The following is a 20,805-nucleotide window of genomic DNA, read 5'->3' on the forward strand; positions in this document are numbered from 1 at the left end:
CACACGTGTGGGAACGACACTGATTTAATCAGTAACCAGGCAGCCAATCACTCCACGCGTTGTATATCCACATCTGAAAATCACTTCACGGTTGGGTATCGATCACCGTTTCCACTCCCGTCAGTGCTGCACGGCTCGGGACAAGCTTCAGCTCCAGATTTCTAACAGATTTACTGCTTTTGTAAGATTTGTAACACTTCACATGTTTTGTTGTTGAGCTTTTGTGTTTGTGGTGTGAAATAAAGACATAGAGCCAGTGAAGGACAGCACTCAGTTTTGGGGGCAGACACAATAAATCAGTGAAAGGAAATGAAGAGAATAAGCAAACACCACATTCGGGTTCAGAAATATTTATTCCTCTTGTCAAATAAATAAAGTTCGCAGGTACAGCCTTTTTGACCCTTTTGTGTCGGACTTCTGAACTGGTTTGGTTTTTTAAGGCTGGTGAGTGGACTGTACAAGACTGCTGCTGGGCAAGCGAGGCTCAGAGAAAGGCAAGCACTCCCTCTCTCACACAGAGTCTCCCTGCACGCCTCTGATGGAGGCTGAGCCACAAACTGGAACTAATGTCGGGTAACTGGCCTGAAGTGGGCTAACTCACTGCCACAGTGGGAGGTGTGTGCTCTGAAGCATGTCTGACCAGTACACAGCACACACCTCATCTGCTGTCTTATTGGCTTCTAGCTGACAGAGTAACCAATGATAATACATCAATAACTGATGGGTCACATGATCACAACATCTGGATTCTGGATCTGAAATCTTTGATTCTGAAAGCTTCGAGCCATTCTTACATTTTACAGGTGTGAATGGTCCCAGCCTCGCGCCCGGCGGCAGCTCAGTGACCCTCTCACATCAGCTCAACAACCAAAACATACATAAAAATGTAAAAACCAAACTGATTTCTTAGTTTTAGGTTTCTGTTGTTGAAAGCTGCGAATGTTGTTTTTGTTTAGCACTAGAATACAAACGATGATTAAGATCAGGTGGCACACATTATAAAGCTGCAGTATTAACTCACCTGTGCTTTAAAAACAAGTCAATTCCTGAAATGATCTTTAAAGTCTTTCTGGTCCATCATGGTGGCATCACTTACTCAGCTAACAACCCAGCAGGGACCTTCAGCAAGCATCAGCTCAAACAAACAAACAAACAAACAAACAAACAAACAAACAGCTCAACCTGTTCTTGCTTGTTTGAAAAACTGTTCAAAATTCTCATTTAATTCCTTCTTCAGTTGGCATGCCCCTCTGCACACACACTGACAGACACACACACACACACACACACACACACACACACACAGAGCTGCAGCAGGATGACATTCCTATTTTTACTTCAACTTTACAAAGAAAACAAAGAGCATTAAAGAAGCTGCAGTGTGGGTTTGATGCTGCATCACAGCATTTATTCTGTTTTTAAACATCTACTCAGAGAATCAGGAAGTAACAGCTCAAAATAGCTTCAACAAGCAAAAGGATAAAAATGCAAATAAAGGCAACCCAGAATTCTTTGGTCCACCTGCTGCTTGAACTGCTGAGCAAACAGAGTTCGTCTGAAAAAGACGTTTCCCGATTAGTTTGAGGAGGTGGATCTTTTTTAATCACCGTGGGGCTGACATGGCGGTTTGTTTGTGTTCTGTTAACATGGATGGATCCAGCTGTGAATCATGCACAGCTGCTTTTCCTCACAGCACCCCTGAACCTGTGCTTGTCATCCTCAGCTTCACTCGTATGAAAAGACGTTTGATTTCTGTGTGAATAAATCCAGTTTACAGTGTGAAATAAGACACTGAAGCAAAACCTCATTTCTAACACTTTTTAAACAAATGTGTCTTTAAGCCAACAGACCTGGAGCCAAACAGCAGCCAAGCAAATGGCTCACCCACCACACAGCAGGAAACAGCATCCCATCAGCTCCTCTGTACTGGCCAACACACACACACACACACGCACGCACACACGCGCGCGCACACACCCGCGCACGCAAACGCACGCACACACACGCACACACACACACGCGCGCACACACGCGCACACACCCGCGCACGCAAACGCACGCAAACGCACACACCCACGCACGCAAACGCACACGCACGCACGCGCACACGCACGCACACGCACACACGCAAACGCGCACACACACCCACGCACACACGCACACACACCCACGCACACACACACCCACGCACACACGCACACACACACACGCACACACGCACACACGCACACACACACGCACGCACACACACGCACACACACGCACAGCAACAACAGTAAAAGGTAAAGACAAACACAAAGGCAGCTGTGCGCTGACAGACTCCTTCCTTCTTCTACAGGAAATCAGGTGTCAGTATAAAAGACAACAGGATGTGAGGTCAGCAGAGGGCGGCTCTCCCCAGCAGCTGTAAACCACAGCGTCTCCTGCTGCGGCAGGCCTCTCGCCGCCGAGGCCTCGCTCTGTTCCTGTTGTCCTACATCAACATCTGCAGCTTTTTACTTTTCAAAAATAATTTGAGGACAAGTTTCATGAGTAGAGAAAAACGTGTCGGTTTAAATGTTCCAAATATTTTCTGATGAAGGCGAGAGGAGGCTGAAGAATTAACATTCATGATGTGTGACGGGGGGAGGGGCTTATAGAGACAAAAACAGGGGTCACTGCTGGTCCTCAGGTCCTTCTTCTGAGAGCAGGTAGTCTGTTGCAGTGTGGGACGGTGACGCCTGCTGTCCAGGTGGAGCATCGCCTCCTGTTACCTTTTCTCCTTCCACAGCTGACGGAAGTGATGGAGCTGATATATGCTGGTGGATAACCTACGGAGACACATAGCACCGACACGTCAGACTGCTGGACAGTGCACAGTGACCTGTGGACAGGAACCCACGCTCACACGGAGCAGAAGCATACCTGCCGAAGCCGTTCATCAAGGCCACGATCTCCTGACGAGTAAGCTGGAAGCCTTTGGATGGGCTGTGTTCAGGAAGGTTCTTGATCTCCTTCTCAGAGAAGAGGATCTTCAGAGCAGTACCGAGACCCTGAGTCTGCACACAACACAAACTCTATAACACTTCAGTTTGAGGACCAAGCCTACAAATCACAGACACATGACGGGGAGCATGCAGTCTGATGCACTGTTTGGGGGCAGATTGGCCTCTAAATCACCACGGTGCATTTAAACCCAAAAAGCTTTATTTTAAACAGTTTTATTGCAATAACTCTGAATTACAGACGTTTCTACACAAGCCCAGTTCCAAAGATGCTGGGATGCTGTTACATTCAAATAAAGCATCTCATAAACCTGTGTTTGATTTACAGAACGAGATGTTTTTAGACTGTTTCCTGAACAACACAGAGGCTGTAGGAACACTGTACGGGTAAACTGACAGTAACATCACGGGCGGGAAAGAGCACACACAGAGCTGCAGCGTGCACACAGCGTGCACACAGCGTTATGTTGGATTTGTCTAAAGTTGACATTTGTTCACGCACTGGGACAACACGTGACTCGAGCCCTAACAATGATGTGTTGCTGTGGAAACTGAAGACGTGTTAAGGACACCGTGGTGCGGTCATATATGATGCTACACAGTTACTATTGTGGAACTGTGATTACACTCAGTGCCACGTAGCCTTTTACACCTGAGCTCTAACACGGCGAGTGTGAAGGCTTCTATGGTGGCTCCACATCAGGGGACCTGACCTCCACCTGCAGATCTGAGACTGTGCTGGCTTTAAAATGCACAAACTAGGATGAACACACGCAAAGACGCACCTGCAGTTTCCCCCAGAGGCGACATTTACTGCAGCCCACACAGTCCATGATCCTGGAGATGTTCTTGAAATGGAGACGAAACTCCTCCTGCAACAAGAACAGGACGCTGTTTCAGACTGTTTAGAACTACAATCAGGAGCAGAGGTGTGGACTATGACTGCACTGCTGCTCATGCTGTGCAGAAAGTGACTGAACCCAGGGCAGCAGCAAGCATCATGACACAGTCCTCTTTATACTGCTGACTAACACAGGACCAGACACCTCGTCAAACACACATCACAGAGGACGATGCTCTGTCACTACTACAGGACAACAGAGTGGATAGTACACAGACACACACACAGCTGCACCTTCACATAAGGAGGTGAAGTATAATACAGAATGGAGACTGAACAGAGTTTCATGTGCTGATGTTCATATGTAGACGTAGCAGCTTTAGTTTTTACCTTTAACGTTTTGGCTTCCAGTTTGTGTCCAGCAAACATGGACTTCTCATCGAAGTGCATGGGGAAGGCTCTAGAAGACACAGGTCCAGAAACAGTGATGATGATAATAATACTCTACATAAGTAATATAGTATTTATGGCTGCTGTAGGAAGGGCCTGCCTTTGTCTCAATGTGACAGCTTCTCATCTGCTGATGATCGATTTTTCCCCACAAACCTATTACGTAGCAAAAATGAACTGAACTTGTTTAAATGCAAATTCGTCTCTGTTTCCGTCTTAGATCAAGTTATTAAAAGGGAGAGTTTCCTTCCCACTGTCACCCAGTGCTTGCTCATGGGGGTCGTGTGACTGTTGGGTTTTCTTTGTATTACTGTGGGGTCTTTACCTAAGAATAGCTTTGAAGTGACTAATGTGCTTTGGTGCCATGTACATATAATATAACATAATGCTGGTGTGCAGCATCACACAGCATGGACCATGTGGCAGGCAACAACATGGACACCACAGTCAGCGATCAGCGTGATCTTTGGGCTGCGTGGATCATTTAACCTGCTCATTACCAACATTGTGTTAGCTACAGGCTCGGTCACAACAGCTTTCGGAACAGCGCAATCCTCTACAGGACTGCAGCACATCCATGGCAGCCATGGAGGGAGGAAGCTATCAGCTTAGCTGGGTGCCGACTCCAGGCGTTTGGGTCTATACCGAGTCGCGGAAGCTGCTTTACCCCACAACATTTTCTTTAAGGGGTCAAATAAGAAAATAAAACACTGATGTAGTAGGTCCCACTAACTCCTGATGGGAGTCTGTAGGAAACAAAACAACCCCACTAAGATATCCATGGGTTTCAGCTCGTGCTGGTCTTGGACTCTCCTGACAACAATCAAGCTCCTCCTTCTTACTTGATCTCGTTGAAGATGTGCAGCAGCAGGTCTTTGGTCTCTCCGTCCTCCTGAGCATTTCCCGTGTATAGGTTGACGATGGCTCGTTCAAAGTACGGAGCCACCTTGTAGAGCGCCCGCAGCTCGATCAGGTACAGGAAGTAGAGGTTTTTCAGGCGTCGCGTGCCCTCCCCCTTTGTCTCTGCCATGTCAAAACGCTGACGAAACTCCTGGACGTTTGGACCCCACACTGAGCGTCCCCATCCCTCTGAAGAGCCAAACAACAACAGCTTACAGCATGAAAAACACCATCACTGAGTCAGTTCATCAGCATAACTAATCCCAAAAGCAAAATGTACATGCGCCTCATCAGCCGTGCTTCAGCAGATTCTGCTAAAGAGACGTGTACTGTAATGATCCCAGGTCGAGCTCCAGCTTTGGTCAGTGATTTATTTTATTAGTCTGTTACTTAGCAATAACTAGCAGGTGGCTGCTAACCAAGCTAGCTAACATTAGCTGGTATCTTAGCACACTACGCTGTCATCCAAATAAAACAATACTGTGGTGGCCATAACACCCAAGCTGTGTTTGCTCTGTATGATGTCGTACCGTCCAGCAGGTACTCGGCACACAGGTGGATGTTGATGCTGCTGTGGAGGCCCGAGATGAGTCTGTAGAAAACTCTCTTCTCCAAACATAAACCTGGAGAGACAGCGATGACAACGGGTTTCTTAAAATCAGAATCCAACCAAGCTCAGCTTAAAGCTTCAGTCCACCCAAAACTGTATAACACTGGGGGACGAGATGTCTGATTTATAGTCCTGCCTTAAACATCAACCAGAACTACAGTAGAACTCTGGACCCGGCGCCACACTACAGGCAGACTTATCCCACAGATGTAACTGTGTGATGAAAACCTCAAAATCTGTAATAAATGTGTTTGGTAGTGTTGGGACATCAGCTCTACTTGTGACGGTGCAGAGATCCAGAAGACCCAGCAGCTACTGAGCACAGGACTTTAAATAAGGGACATGGACGTGACATGAGAGGCCAGCTTTCATCACAGAGAGGGGGTGTGCTACAACAACTTTAACGGCGTGGAACATCACATCCACAGGAGTGCCTGAAGCAGCATTTCATCACAGCACCATGAGGCGTCCGGCATCTACGCATCAGGCTGTGATGAGCCACAGCTCTGTGTTCTGTGGCCTCCTGTCAGCAGTCAGCCTGCCCACACAAAGTCTTCCAGAGGAAGCAGAGACGAGACCAGTTCAGCTTCAGAACACAGACGCTGAAAACCACAGGAAGTGACATGCCTACTGTAGCTACACAGACGCTTCAGCTTTATGTGATTTACATGACAAAGAATGATAACAGCGTTCTTCAGGTCAGTCTGGGTGGTGCAGGCGTGAGCACACGAGGCAGAACCCACCTTCAAGCCAGGTGTAGAAACCTTCCCCTGCAACACGAGCGACACGGACAAGAAGAGTTAGGTTTCAACACGGCTGAAACACATCCAAGTCAACAGAAGTTTAGTTTACTCACCATCATCGTCTCCTGAACACAGAAACAGAAGGAAACTGTTAGATCGGTGCAGTGATTAGGCATACACATACCACACACTAACCTCTGAACGTATGAGCTCTAGTTTCACACACAGACATCTAAGGTGCACGAAAAATACACTGAAGAGCCTGCGTTTTAATCCAGCTCTTTATTCAGTACCCTGTGACGCAGTATGCAATAAACAGGAGGAGGCTAGCATGCTGAAGCAGGTACACTGATGTGTGAACAGTTAGAAGAGCAACATGACAGGAAGCTCTCAGAAATGCTTCAGTTAGGTCGTTTATACCGACTACTGTCTGCATGTTTGAGAGCCCAGGAAACAGCTCGTGAGGTGCTGTTTACGTCTTTGCTGCTCGCCTCCTGCAGTCTGACTACAGGCCGGTCTTTCTGGAAACGGTGACCGGTGTGGAAGAACCGGAATGGCCTGTGCCATTCCAGACGCGGCTGCAGTAGTTGTGTCCCTGTTTGGATGCTGTCAGTTGTGCTCATAGCAGACTGAAGTGATGTCATGCTGCCAGCACAGTCTGCCACCTGAATGAAGGTGTGCTGTCAGGGAGCCGAGTGCCTGCACAGGCCATTCCGGTTCTTCCACACCGGTCACCGTTTCCAGAAAGACCGGCCTGTAGTCAGACTGCAGGAGGCGAGCAGCGGGTTGCTTCTACAGCAAACGCGTAAACAGCACCTCACGAGCTGTTTCCTGGGCTCTCAAACATGCAGACAGTAGTCGGTATAAACGACCTAACTGAAGTATTTCTGAGAGCTTCCTGTCATGTTGCTCTTCTAACTGTTCAGCCGCGTCTGCCGGTAGCAGCTCTAACTTTGATCCTCACCTCTGCTGGGAGCCAGAGGGTTCAGAGGTCGATACACCGACCGGGGCCTGTGGACACAAAAACACATTTTCAGTAGCACCTCAAAGATGAGCATCTCTGTGCAGGGAGCTCCAGGCTTACTTGAAGCAGTTCTCCTCGTAGATGCTGTTCCACACTCTCCAGGCTGACGGACCCTTATATCCGGTGTATCGCTCCGGATTCAGGAGCAGATCCACATACTCGGCATCTGGAGACGTCTCATCTGAAACACATTTCATGGATTAAAAAAGCCTGTGATGGCAGTGGCTCGGGGTCATCATTAGAGATATTTGCTTCTTAGCAGTGCGGCTACAAATGTGCCGTTTAACTGAGTACAGGAAAGTTCATGTAAAGAGCTGGAATAAGGACACATCGTGCCTGTTACAGGTTTGTACTTTGGGTTTTTGTAAATGAGGAATTTGCCCTGGGTGTGAAGTTTGATGCCTCATAGTGCTGCCCTCACAGATACGCAGAGAAAGAGATGCTCACCGTCCAGCTCACAGAAGTGATCCTGAGCGTCGTCGTGTCTCGCCCAGTCAGCGAACGCCTCCTTACTCTGGTTACTGGAACCGGAAAAAATACACACACGTTCTAACTGTGAGCTTTACTCGACAGCTAACAAGACATGAAGACCAAACAGGAGATCACAGTCTGATCACAACGTCCACGTAAATGTTCATTTTCAAACTTTTATAAACGTCGTCTCCCATCACTTGATTCTTAATGAAGGATGTCTGTTGACTTTAAACAGTTTCCAGTAAAGGTCACGTGAGTCTGAAACCAGCATCACCCTGCAAAAGCTGCAGGGATGTTTCCCTTACTGCACATGCAAACTCCACATGCACTTAAGTGTGCGTCTGTGGAGTCGCTGTCAGTTTATTACACGTGCCTTTGCTTAAGCCCAGTCTCATCTGCGCCTCTGTGTGTGAGGAGGTGCACAAACTGGACACTGGGAGCAGAGACAGGGGAGAAACCAGTGCAGCCAGAACTGATGGCTCAGATCTGTGATGAGCTCAAGCCCATTTCAAATTCCAGGTAAACACAACGAGGTTAAACTAAATGAAAGGAAGTAAGAGAAGCTCAACTTCTCTAAACACTACATGGGTGAGATATTCTGCTAAGAGATGAGACTGGGAGATCACATGGAGGGTTACAAGACGAGCATAAAGTCGCTAAACCAGACGTCTAATAACTGATCCGGATCGAAGGATTCTTTCAATTCCAGAGGTTGACAGCCGCCCTGTGAAAACTGACTCAGGATCAGAATATGCAAAGATGCATGTAAAGGTCCGATTTGTGCATTTCAGCTCTGACGTGTCATCTAAGCTCACTGCATTGTGCTGCGTGGGCAGGGACGACATGAAGGCGCAGACTGCCGTGCACACGCGCAGCACAAACTGTAAATGACGTCACAGCGGCGCTGCTGTTGGAGGAGAGGAAGTGCCGACCAGAACAAAGCAATCATGGAGTGGTTCTTCTTTACCGACGTGTCATTAACACGGAGCAGCGTTCAGTCGTGTGGTCACTGCGTCACGCGAGGTTAGACGGTCTGAGAGGTGCACATCTGGCCACATCAGCGGATGTGATGTGAGTTTTCATCAGGAGATGCTGCCTCCTGCCTCTTTATTTGTTACATTTCAAACCCACGTGAGTAAAGCGGCTTGGTGTTTGTAATGCACCGTCACATCCTGTCTGTTTGCACCAGCCGGTCCGCTGCTTCACAAAGGAACCTCCACGGTTCCTGCAGGAGAGAGCCCCGGTGGGCTCGGTCTGCACTTTGAAGTGTCGCCTGGTGGAAAACTACCAGCAGCTGCCGGTCACACACTGGTAAATGTTTGAGCTGCTGAGGCCCGGTGAAAACAAGCTGCAGATAAAGACAGAGCAGGAGGTCTGTGGACTCACCTCAGGGTGCTGTTGATGGCCCCCAGCTCCTTGGCCTGCTGGCACTCCACCACGTCCGACATCGTATTGGCCGCCTGCGAGTACTGGACACAGGAGGGATTCTTAATAACACTGTTTATCACAGTAATGACACCACTCACATCATCTTTACTTCACTGGGCTCGATGAAAGTGTTCCAGCCTGTAATTATGTAAAATGCTAAATGGCCTGTGTTTGTAAAGCGCTCTACACAACCTGTCACACACACATTCACACACTGGTGATGGCAGCTACAGTGTAGCCACAGCCACCCTGGGGCGCACTGACAGAGGCGAGGCTGCCGGACACTGGCGCCACCGGGCCCTCTGACCACCACCAGTAGGCGACGGGTGAAGTGTCTTGCCCAAGGACACAACGACCGAGACTGTCCAAGCCGGGGCTCGAACTGGCAACCTTCCGATTACAAGACAAACTGCCAACTCTTGAGCCACGATCGCCCCAAACAACAGCTGCTGTACACAACAGCCCAACACTCAACCATCTCACAAAGACACAAACATAACTCCGAGGTTAAATCCTGCTTCACCTTCTGCTCCTGCCAGGTAAGCACAGCCCAGTGTGACCTGATAATACAACGCTCGGTCATGAAAAGTGAGCCCAATACATGATTCTTATAAATCTGTGCTTTGATTTAACAACGGAAGAAAAAACTAATACTTCTTGTTTCTGAGTGAACATCAAGACGAAGAGTAAGGAAATATCTGCTGCACAGACACTTTTACAACCCCCACCCCCAGCCCCAACTCTAGCCCCTCCCCCAGTTCTAGCCCCAGCCCCAACTCTAGCTCCTCCCCCAGTTCCAGCTCCACCCCCAGCTCCAGCTCCTCCCCCAGTTCCAGCTCCACCCCCAGGTCCAACCATTGACTCACATGAAGAATCAGAGGAGCAGCGAGTGCTCCATAAACACAGCTGCAAACTGAAATCTTCTAAATGAGATTATTTGGCTCAGTCAAAGTGAAATATTTCAGGAACTGAAACAAAGAAGCACAAACATGTGACTCGTCCAATCTCGGTGCCATGTTTTAAAAGGACACATTCAGTAGTACCCAAGCAAAAGCAGTCAAACCGGTTTGTGCCTGAAACAGCAGCCTCTGCGTCCCAGTTACATTTAGAGGAGTTTTTAATATTTCTATCATATTCAAATCCTTTGATTTCACTGTGACCTCTCCCTGACTGTCAAAGCACCTCTGGTACTTCTCACTGCCACTCTGAGAAAGGCTCGCTTTAAGTCTGGCTGCGTCTCCCAGCTGATGGTCGGGAAACATCTGCCCCTGACCGAGACCAGAGCAGATGTGCAAACACTTCTGGGTCATTTCAAGGCAAACACCAGGCTGTTGGCCAAGAGCGACAAACACTCTGCTCTCAGCGTCTCCACGTAGAAGCTATCAGAGGAGATAAGAAGAGTGGCTGTGTGTGCGGTCAGTCCAGAAAGTGCTGGAACAAATGCAGCAGCTCTGAAACTTCCTCTAAAGTAAGAGACGACAGCAGCTACGAGGCCGCCGTCACAGCAAGTGTCTGCTGTCTGATCTCAGAGCGCGTGCACAACAGTGCAGCGCTGGCATGTCCACCTAACGTGGATTCACTGCGACGACTCAGCCACATGTTCCCACGGTTCTGAAACCAGCCCACTGAGTGAACAACGGGCTGGGAGGGCAGGTTATGATCATTAATATGCAAAGTGTCATAACCACTGATCAGGTAAGCAGTCCTTGTTTGGTTAGCACAAACACACACAACACTGCAGAGGGAAGGGGAACGAGGCTCACCCACAAACCTGCGTGCAAATCACACAGCTCAGACGCATCAATACTTCCATACCTGACAGTGTTTACACAAAACGCACAAAAGTGCCTCGTACAGCACAACAATAATGATGATGACATCAAAACCAGAAGGTGTTTAGCCTTTGGATCTAAGAATGCTCCAGCAGTGCTTTGACTTAGTCGGATTTCCTGGCACGATCCCACAGGTCCCTGTGGAGAACCTGACTTCCCCTCACTGCTGTGACTCTGTCAGCTCAGGCTGAAGATCAGCTGCTCGTCTTTCATGACCACGACTCACTTTTTGGGTTTGGTGTTGACCCGAGCGGCAGCGAGTACCTCGGCTAAATTAACAACGTTGGTAGAAATTGTGTTAATATGTCAAGCAGTGAAACAAACTCCTGACATTTCACTGCTGCAGTGCACTAGTGCACGAGCTGCAGTTACACCCAGAGACCTGAAGCAGGACTGATTCACACATGACTGACATTCTGTGGTGCACAGCACAAACGTTCAGGAAACACCACAAAGCTTCACTCATAACTGCACACACAATGATGACAAACACTGCTACACACTCACTACCCACTGACACTCTTCTTCAGTCCACTCATTGGTCAGAGGTGTCTGGGAGGGAGCACCAACAGTCAATACAGGAAGAAGGTGCCGTGTGTCAGCCCACTCGTGTCCTCCAGCACCCCCATGTTACATGTGCTGTTTAACATGTGAATCACTGAAACCGACGCAGTCAAATATCAGCCAGGAGTACACCAGACCAGCAGAAGTGCCCGGTCTACACCTCTGAGCCAGAGTGAGAGAAAACCCAAAATATCTGCACCTTTCTCCACCTTAGTCTTGGCTTTTAAAGTCCTGAGCTGCAGGAACTGCACCCTGGAAAAACAACAGTCCAAATATATACAGCACTCATGTGCAGGCAAGCAGGTGACCACAGCTGTACGTGGTAACTCCAAGTGGTGCAGCTTAGTCAGGAACAGCTGGTCTCACCTTGTTGTAGTTCCCAGACTTGATGCCAACAGGAACCTTGCTCTGTGAAACGGAACACAGACCATCAAACAATGATAGGTGACGATGTTCACACAGCTTCCCCTGAGAAAATACATTTAATGCAGTATGTGACAGCTAGTTAGGAGGCGGTCGTCTCCGTCCTCAACGAGCCGACGTGTGACTGACAGGCAGTAAAAAGAGACCATGTTGGAGTAAGGCTGGCTGACCTCGGGGCAGGGCTCCACGTGGCAGTCTTTGATGGAGCAGTGTCCGTCATCAGGCCAGAAAGGACACGGTCGCTTCAGGTTCACCTGCAGCACAGACACAGACACTCAGCACCTGCTCATTTATTATTACTGTTATTATGACCGAGGCAGGAAGCAAGCAGTGGCTCGTCCACATGTGAAGGACAAGCAGACGCTCGCTGCCTGTCACTGTAGGCTCAATCAGGCTTCAGTGAACGAGAGAAATCAAGGACGAGGGCGTGGCGTGTGAAAGCGTCGGCTCCACAGCTGTGCGTGGCTCACATCGTGTTTTTAGACAGTGGAGATTTCACAGGGGAAGCAAACGGAGGCCAGTGCCCACTGACTGTGGACAGCTGCTGACGTGCACGTAGGACACACGCTCGTTTCACCTGTAAGCATCCTGCTCGCCCCGCCGCCATTCACACAAACACCGTATGATCCAAAGAACACATATTTACTATGATGCGTGTGTGTTACGGTATACTCAGCCACTCCCACCGTGTTTCGTGCTCGCTCACAACGTGAACATATTAAAACCATTACAGACACAAGCCTGAAACTTTCACTGGCCTTTCTGAAGCGTACCAATCAGAGCACTGGTTACAACACAACTGTGTGTGTGTGTGTCACACGGTGGAGATTTGTATTTATCTGGTACATTGGTTTTATTCATTTTTAGTGTTTATTCATGAGAGTAGTTTTTATTTGGGGGGTCATGTGATTGTTGGGTGTTTCTCTGTATCTGCTGTATTTGACACAAAGCGCCGTGAGGAGACTTGTTGTGATTTGACGCTGTGGAAATAAAACTGAATTTGCATGGTTCTATTGTTTTATTTGACTCTGTTTTAGTCCACCGTGGTCTGGCTGCACATGGGACAAATTAGCTGATAGGGATCACCTGCTGAGGTGTGGGTGTGTCCAGAAGTGGCCTATCAGCTGTGACCTTTTAAAAGCAGACTAGCTGAGCGGCCCCAGATATGAGGAGGAATGTGTGAAGCCAGGTGAAACGAGGGACCCGCTGCCCTCTCGTCAGGGTGCGACGCCTAATCGGGAGACGGATGGGCCAGCGTGACGCGGTGACCCAGTCCTGACAGCGAGGAACGGCGACAGTGGGAGACAACGCGTGTGACTGGCAGCGGGGCAGAGGAAGCTGGAAGCTGAACTGAAACAGACACAGGAAAGTGTTTGTCTGCTGTGCGTCTTCTCTCCACGTACACTCTGGTCTGTGTACAAGTCACACTGAAGTGACACCCGCACTACATCCATCTAAGTGGCCTCAGGTCTGCAGTGTGAATGAATGAGCACAGTGTGTGTGCTGCTCAGACACCAACAGAGCAGCCGGCCTCCTGTTCAAGCGCCGCTGCACCTCAGTGTGACGGTGCTACAGGCGACCCCTGAGCCTCCACCCCACCTCCTACACCAAACGCACACAATCGATTTGTGAAAACATGTTTAACACTATGGCATTAAAAGATTTGAATGTGTCAGCCGTTTGAAAGGTCACATACAGTGATTAGCACAGATCGATCCCGTTTAGTGTTGCCAGAAACAACATGTTTGTGCTGCAAGCTGCAGCTGAGGGAGGTGGTGCGCAGCATTTTGGTCTCCTTAAAAACGAGATGATCTACAAGCTCACAGAACTGGAGCAGCTGATATAGATCAGAGCTGCAGATCAGTCTGCTGTCTCGCTCCCTCTGCGCCTGACAGCATTTACCTGCTCGTGGTTGCTGACTTTACACCAGTGCTGTTCACACTGCTGTACTAATAAAAACACAGCTAGACAGAAGTGCAGCAACGTCTTCATCAAGCGTAGCTCTTTCCAGGAGACTGCACGACTTTTTATGGCAGCACTGTCAAACCACAGTGTAGCACGACACCGGTACAAGATTCAGACATCACTTCCTGTTCTGTAACACCCAAACTAGAGACACAAGAAGAAAGGAAAAGAAAGTGCTACATGATTCTATGTGAGAATCATTTACACAGATGTTTAGGACCGTGTCATCCAACAGCTGCACGGCGGGAGCCGAGGGAAAGGACGTCCCAAAGCATTCACAGCATGTTTGTCCCACAGTGGGAATTTATATTTGTCTTTCATCAGTGGTTTTAGTGTTTATTTGTGAGTGTAGTTTTTATTTGCATGAAACTATTCTGATGTTTTTAACATTGTTTTAACCTACTGTGGACTGGCTGGGCTTGGGACAAGTTGGCTGATAGTGATTACCTGCTGAGGTGTGGGCGTGGCCTATCAGCTGGTGAAAGGGCCTGTTTAAAGGAAGCTGGCTGAGCACTGAGGGAGGCCCTGATGTGAAGGGAAGGAACGCGCAGAAGCCAGACGATGGCAACAGTGTGCTGCCCTCTCGTCAGGGGCGTAGCACAGCTGCACCTCTACCTGCGTTTGTGAGCAGTGACTCCACTGCTGTTCACCGGGTGCAGCCGTGTTGGGAGAGGATCGCCATGGCTATAAACCAGGCCAAATTCCCAGACGATGCTTCTCTGCTTGCAGGGCGATGCCACGAGGGAAGACGCTGTGGCAGCGAGCGCGCGGCTCAAGGGCGGAGCATAAGTTGGGCTGTGATGGGACGAGACTGAGATGGGAGGCTTCTCCTCGTCCTCCTGGGACCGGCCTGGAAATGACTCCCCCGGTTTGAAAAATAAAGAAGATTCGTTCTGGGTTGTGGGAGCAGTTGCATCGTGGGACTGAGTGTTATTCTAACGAACTTTAGAAGTTTTGTTAGAATTGTGTTCATGTATTCCTGGGAATGCTCATGTATATGTTGTTTTTAGGATTGTTTGTTTGATTCTTGTTTTCTGGCCTGTGAATAAACCGTGACCGATTCGTCCTGTAGCATCTCTGGGTCTTGTATTTAAAACAAGAACGTCCTTGGTGTGACGCTCAGGTGCACCGGCTTTAGTGTCTGCATGTTCACGGTGTGCTCTTACTGTGGGAGGACACAGACCACTGAGGTCTAACAGTAAATCATGTTGTGACAACATGTGCCAGTAAACACAAAGACCTGCAAAAAGACAACATGTGCGCACACACGCAAAAGAGATCCATGTGATTTCCATCTGTTTTTACATACTACTTTTACTACTGCACTGAGCCACACTGTGCTTCCACTGTAGCCGGAGCGAAGGCGCAGCTCTTACCCTGTAGTATCTGAAGTAGTCTCTCTCTGTCAGCTTCCTGATGCGGGGGTAGATCTTCAAGTTGTTGAAAATGTCGATGCTTTCGACGTCACAGAAGCAGTCATCCAGGACGCCTGTGAGCTGAAGCAAAGCAGGACACTTCGTTTACTAATGACACCTCATCTCTAAATAACAGTGTCACAGTGTTTCCACTCATGCTAAAACAGTAAAAATAATCATAATGTCCGGGTCATTTCAGATGTTTTAAGTGAAGCTGTGTGCTAGAAACTAAAACCTGACTGACGTCACGCAGTACAAGTCAAAGTCTGCACCCTGACGTTTGTTCAAACTCTTACGATCAGTCCAGACTCGGCAGCCTCAGTTTTGCCATGGATGAGATTGAGGCTACGTCCACACTAGCCCGGCTGGATTTGAAAACGCTCCACGTCCACACTGGTGTTTTCAGTCGTTTTCACAGAGGTGTGCGTCCACATTGAAACGGATGAAAACGCTGACGTTCCAGTCCTGCGCAAACGCGAGTGAGAATTAAAGACTTTGAAGGAAAGCTATCTGGAGCATGAACAAACGGATATTCATCCTTTTTAGGGCGACTGCTGTATAATGCCCTCCGCTATCTTAGCTTAATTGGTCACGTGACTGCATCACATGACTAAAATGAGTCATCGTTTTAGAAAGTCTGTGTTTTCGAGTGTCCACACTGCGACGGGGCAGCTCCCTTTTGAAACGTGTGCGTTTTCAAGAGCGTTTTCAAAACGCTGCGTTTTCCCTTCAGGAAAACGGCGTCTCAGTGTGGACGGGAGGCCAAAACGTTTTAGTGTGGACGTAGCCTGAGAGCACTTCAAAAGTCAGTGATAATAGTTACGCCTTCACTGGGAGATGTAACACCTAAAGACAAAATTACTGCCGTGAAGCTCTTACTTTGATGGGTGACAACAGAAGTGAGCCCTGAGGTAGGCCTGTGCCATATGACCACGATCTCAAATCCCGATATAAAACATCTATCGTCCGATAACGATATAAATCACAAACATGGAACATTTTCTGTAAATCCTGTGAATCTCGGGCAGCTCGACTTGTGTGAAGTGTTTCCAGCTGTAGCTGGAGTCGAGTGTTTTAACCGATGCATGAAACGATACATTTTTAGTCATAAGTTGTAACGGCGCCGTTTTCTTTGTAAGTATTTATTACACGGCGTGCTGCGGGGAAAAGCCTGTTCTAACGTTTGAGTCTAAGGTTTATTTTTTAGCACCTGGCGGCTCTTTTTTACTTCTCATCTGTAAATAATCTACTTTTTCACGTCATTCAGTTTATTTTGAAAAGTCTCAACAGGATCTTGAGCTTTATTGTGAAAGGTTCATGTGGAAACTAAACCAGCGGACACACAATGGTATTACCGTCGTTGTTGCTAATGACAACAAGTAAAAACAGGCGCTTGTCTGTCCGTAGTGTGGTTATATTAAATATAAGAGAAAGAGAGAACTTTAAGAAATGAATATAAACACTACAGTGACATCAGAACCATGAAAAAATATTACCGTAAACAGTTTATTTTGCGACACCACGAAACAAACGACAACGTAAAATGAAACGATAGATGTTTTTATATCGTCATCCGATATATATCGTTATATCGAACAGCCCTACCCTGAGGGATCTCACATAGGAGAGGAGCAGATGTATAGCTTTTATTCCAAAGTGTCTGTTTGAACACAGTTACAGACACAGCAGCCCACTATTACATCTGTCAGCTGGTCATGTTTTTAAGGAGCAGTAACCATCATCCCGTTCTTAAATGGTCTTCCTGACCGACTGACTCGAGTTAATCTGGGTGAACAGATTCCTGGAAAGATTTTTTTAACCACAGCATGATAGAACAAAACAGTTAAAACACAAGTTCAGCTGAAATGGATCCAGAGACTCAGTTCATAGAGACAGCAACATGCAGCATTAGCAGGTGCATGCAGTCTCACATCCCTATTTTGGACATTTAGACAGTTGTTCCCTACTTGGTGGGGGTTTTTATGCAGCACTTTGTACGCTTTTGCATGAATTTATGATGGAAAACTGTTGTTTTATGTAAAGGAACACAACACCTGCTACTGTGCTTCTTGTTCTGTGGACACCCATAGATGGCAGCTCTCTTTATAACTTTACAATAAATTAAAACGCTGTAAGAATCTAAAGTGCGCCTTGTTAGAAGACATTACAGTTGCTGTCAAGTCTTTTTGTGGCTTCGCCTCCTCTTATCAATGAGCCACGTTTGCTTTGGCAAACATTTAGGATACCGTTCCTGACACAACCCCCACCCCCAGGTAGGGTTCACATTTCTGATAAAGACTGGATTGTAATTTTGCTGCTGTTACAAATTTATAATCATGTTATAGAAATGACATTAAGAAAATAAGAAAAACTATTAGGATCAGGTGATGATGCTCCTCCATCAGATAAACCACCACCTACCTGCACGTTCATACATAATACATCCATCACACTGTGTTACCTGAACCCACCAAGCCGACGGCCCATTGTCTGCTCTATAAACCGTCAGCTGCTGACTAAAACCTACAAATGTGTTTGAACTGAAGAATTACACAACCCAGCATTCACATGTTAAGAAGCTTGGTAAACAGTCAGTCAAATGGCTCTGGCTAGTTTTGTTAGGTAGCTCAGCTCTGTGCACAGCAGGTAGAGCCTCAAACCTCACCAAACATCTGCTCTAACTGGCTGGAGAACAGCTCCGGACACTCTTTCGGTTCATTTAGCTCATGATTAGAGTCTCAAATGCTTCATTAATACTTTAGTCTGGAAATTAAGAGAAAATGAAACATAAATAAAATGTTATTAACAAAATATCCAATGCAATGATTCCTCAATACTGAGTAAAGATGGACATTGTATTGTTTGGGGGCTTTTTTGCATTTAAATAAATAGTCTGTGTGTGTGTGTGTGTGTGTGTGTGTGTGTGTGTGTGTGTGTGTGTGTGTGTGTGTGTGTGTGTGTGTGTGAGCGAGAGAGAGAGCGAGAGCGAGAGAGAAAGTTATTCGAACCAAAACCGAACAAGTACTTTACAAGTATGTAGTTGTAAAAACTTGTAAAGTACTTTCACATTCTTTATATTTCACAACAGGCTTTTCCTTTTCAAGCTATCAAAGATATGACCGTACAAAACATATGGCAGCAACTGCTCAGCTCTGCAAAGAGCAGTACACCTAAACTACGTGCGGGTATTTTAGAAACCTTTGTAAACCCTTTACACTAGTATTATATATACTTATATATACACTACAGAAACACAAAGACAATCTTACTGTGACAAAAAACTAATGACAAACACCAAACCACAGCAGACCTCAGAGTGCAGCAGTCCACTGAGCGCCAGGAAAAGAACCATTTTTCTCAGCATCCTGTTGTTCGCCTTCAGCTTTCTGTGTCTCAACTTCCTTCAAATTAAAACTTCCCCCTCACGTAACTGTCCAAATGTCACGGCAGCAGCTGTATGTCTGTGCTGTCATCACAGACCCGCACTTCCATGCCGCCAGAAGCCCCGCCTACAAACAAGCCGCTGTCAAAACAAACGCCGCCCCTCTGGCGGAGCCTCCCTGTTTGTAGTCATCTACATGTTATAGGTCGCTAGGGACACTTGGCAACTTCTACGCAAAAGACTACAATGTCCGTGAGGAGGCTGTAACGCGGGAGCTCTGACACAGCCAATCAGATCACACCACGCTTTTCGCTCAACTCGCAAGAACTTCGGCTGGTTTAACTCGCTGCTGGGTCCGAGGAGAGGAAGAAGAGGAGCGCTCTCGACTCTGCTCATTAGTCTACTTTAAGGACTTAACTCACTGTTCAGTACAAACAAGAAGAGATTTCGGTTTAAATACCAATTTAGTCGGTCAACTGTAACTATATCTATTTATTTGTCAAAATGGCAGAAAATAAAACAATTTGTGGACTCATGGACAGTCGCTAACTAGCATCTCACGTACACAGTGACGTCAAAATAAAATGACAGTAGAAAGTGCTGGAAGCTCCTAAAAACAAAACTGTGGTATGACTTTCGCAGATTACAAGCTTCATGAAGAACAACAAACTATGTTATTAAAAAAACAAACTGTATGTTTCCGGTGACAAAAGCTCCGTGTTTGGGGCTACTTACGTGACAGAAGCAGCTCTGGTCCTGGCTCTCCGAGGTTCTGCTCGGATGCTGCTCGCTGTGCTGCGTTTGAGGTTTGGTGTTTTGCTGAAACCAGCCCAGAACAAAGTTTCCCAACAACCACGCCAACAGCAAAACACCGAACGCTTGAAACGTTACTTTCCACATCACTCACTGCGCTATCAGCTTGGAAAGCACAAGAAAGTCAAACCTGGCGAGTAGTAGCTAGCTAACTATAGCAGCTTTAGGCTAGCAGAAATGTATCATCCGCAGCGTGTCGCCAAACCAACAGCCCGATCTCCAAGGAGTCTCACGTGGATATTTAGACTCCTAGCTGCCCCACGTAAACAGAGTCATGTTGTAAAAAAATTTACATGACTTAAGAGGCGCTTTCAACCAGCCTCCACTTTATTTTCAAGGTAGCGCAAGAAAAATGACTTTTACTTCCGGTTAAAATTTCAGAATAAAATGCATAACTCGCTCTTGCAGCTATAACAGGTCGATCTCAATCGGAGCCAAAACACGATCCCTTTTTCCCTAAACAGTAAATTAATATAACATAAAAGAAACAATGGAAAACTTCTTAAAACCAGCTACACAAAAGACAGCGTTGTCTTCCTGTGGGAGTTGTCGCCACTTTGCATGCGTTTGGAGTTGTTGTAGGGTGTGTCTGTTAGATTAATAGACTGGTTTTTACAAAGCGCTTTTCTACTCTGCCTGAGCTCTTACTTTATACAACATGTCTCCTTCACACGCAAACATACAAGCAGGATTTTCCAAGCCTGACGCTTTCTATGTGGGGTGTAGCTCAGGAGGTAGAGCAGCAAGAGCGTAGATTTGGTTTGGGCATTGGTGGGGACGGATGATTCAACCACCGAACCCTGCCCTGTTTTTGTTTTTCCTTCTTGATTAACAAAAAAGGAGAAATATACTTGCCTACATATGCTATTCTACGTGCTTTTAAACCATTTAAAATTACAATTCATAGTTTTATATGTGAATTATATAATGTTAAAGTACTATTAAACAAATGACTGA

General features: G+C 47.1%; 1 protein-coding gene across 3 annotated transcripts; it reads right to left on the bottom strand.

Moving 5' to 3' along the window:
* Positions 1 to 334: 334 nt before the first annotated feature.
* ero1b (endoplasmic reticulum oxidoreductase 1 beta) lies at positions 335 to 20,453 on the bottom strand. Of its 3 annotated transcripts, XM_082536212.1 has the most exons (16): positions 19,771 to 20,453; positions 15,615 to 15,734; positions 12,444 to 12,527; positions 12,217 to 12,258; positions 9,413 to 9,495; positions 8,000 to 8,073; positions 7,613 to 7,733; positions 7,493 to 7,539; positions 6,642 to 6,653; positions 6,529 to 6,555; positions 5,706 to 5,798; positions 5,118 to 5,364; positions 4,216 to 4,285; positions 3,770 to 3,856; positions 2,905 to 3,038; positions 335 to 2,810 (listed from the first exon to the last, which is right to left on the bottom strand). In XM_082536212.1, the coding sequence occupies exons 1-16, from the start codon at positions 19,933 to 19,935 to the stop codon at positions 2,750 to 2,752; spliced, it is 1,467 nt and encodes a 488-aa protein (XP_082392338.1). In that variant the 5' UTR covers positions 19,936 to 20,453; the 3' UTR covers positions 335 to 2,749. The 3 variants fall into 3 exon arrangements, with proteins under 3 accessions (XP_082392338.1, XP_082392337.1, XP_082392339.1); XM_082536211.1 differs by lacking the exon at positions 6,642 to 6,653 and having other exon boundaries at positions 7,481 to 7,539; positions 19,771 to 20,447; XM_082536213.1 differs by lacking the exons at positions 6,642 to 6,653; positions 19,771 to 20,453 and adding an exon at positions 18,964 to 19,141 and having other exon boundaries at positions 7,481 to 7,539.
* Between the last annotated feature and the right edge of the window lie 352 nt (positions 20,454 to 20,805).

This window comes from Aulonocara stuartgranti, assembly GCF_965226115.1.
Source record: "Aulonocara stuartgranti genome assembly, chromosome: 6".
Taxonomy (NCBI): Eukaryota; Metazoa; Chordata; class Actinopteri; order Cichliformes; family Cichlidae; genus Aulonocara; species Aulonocara stuartgranti.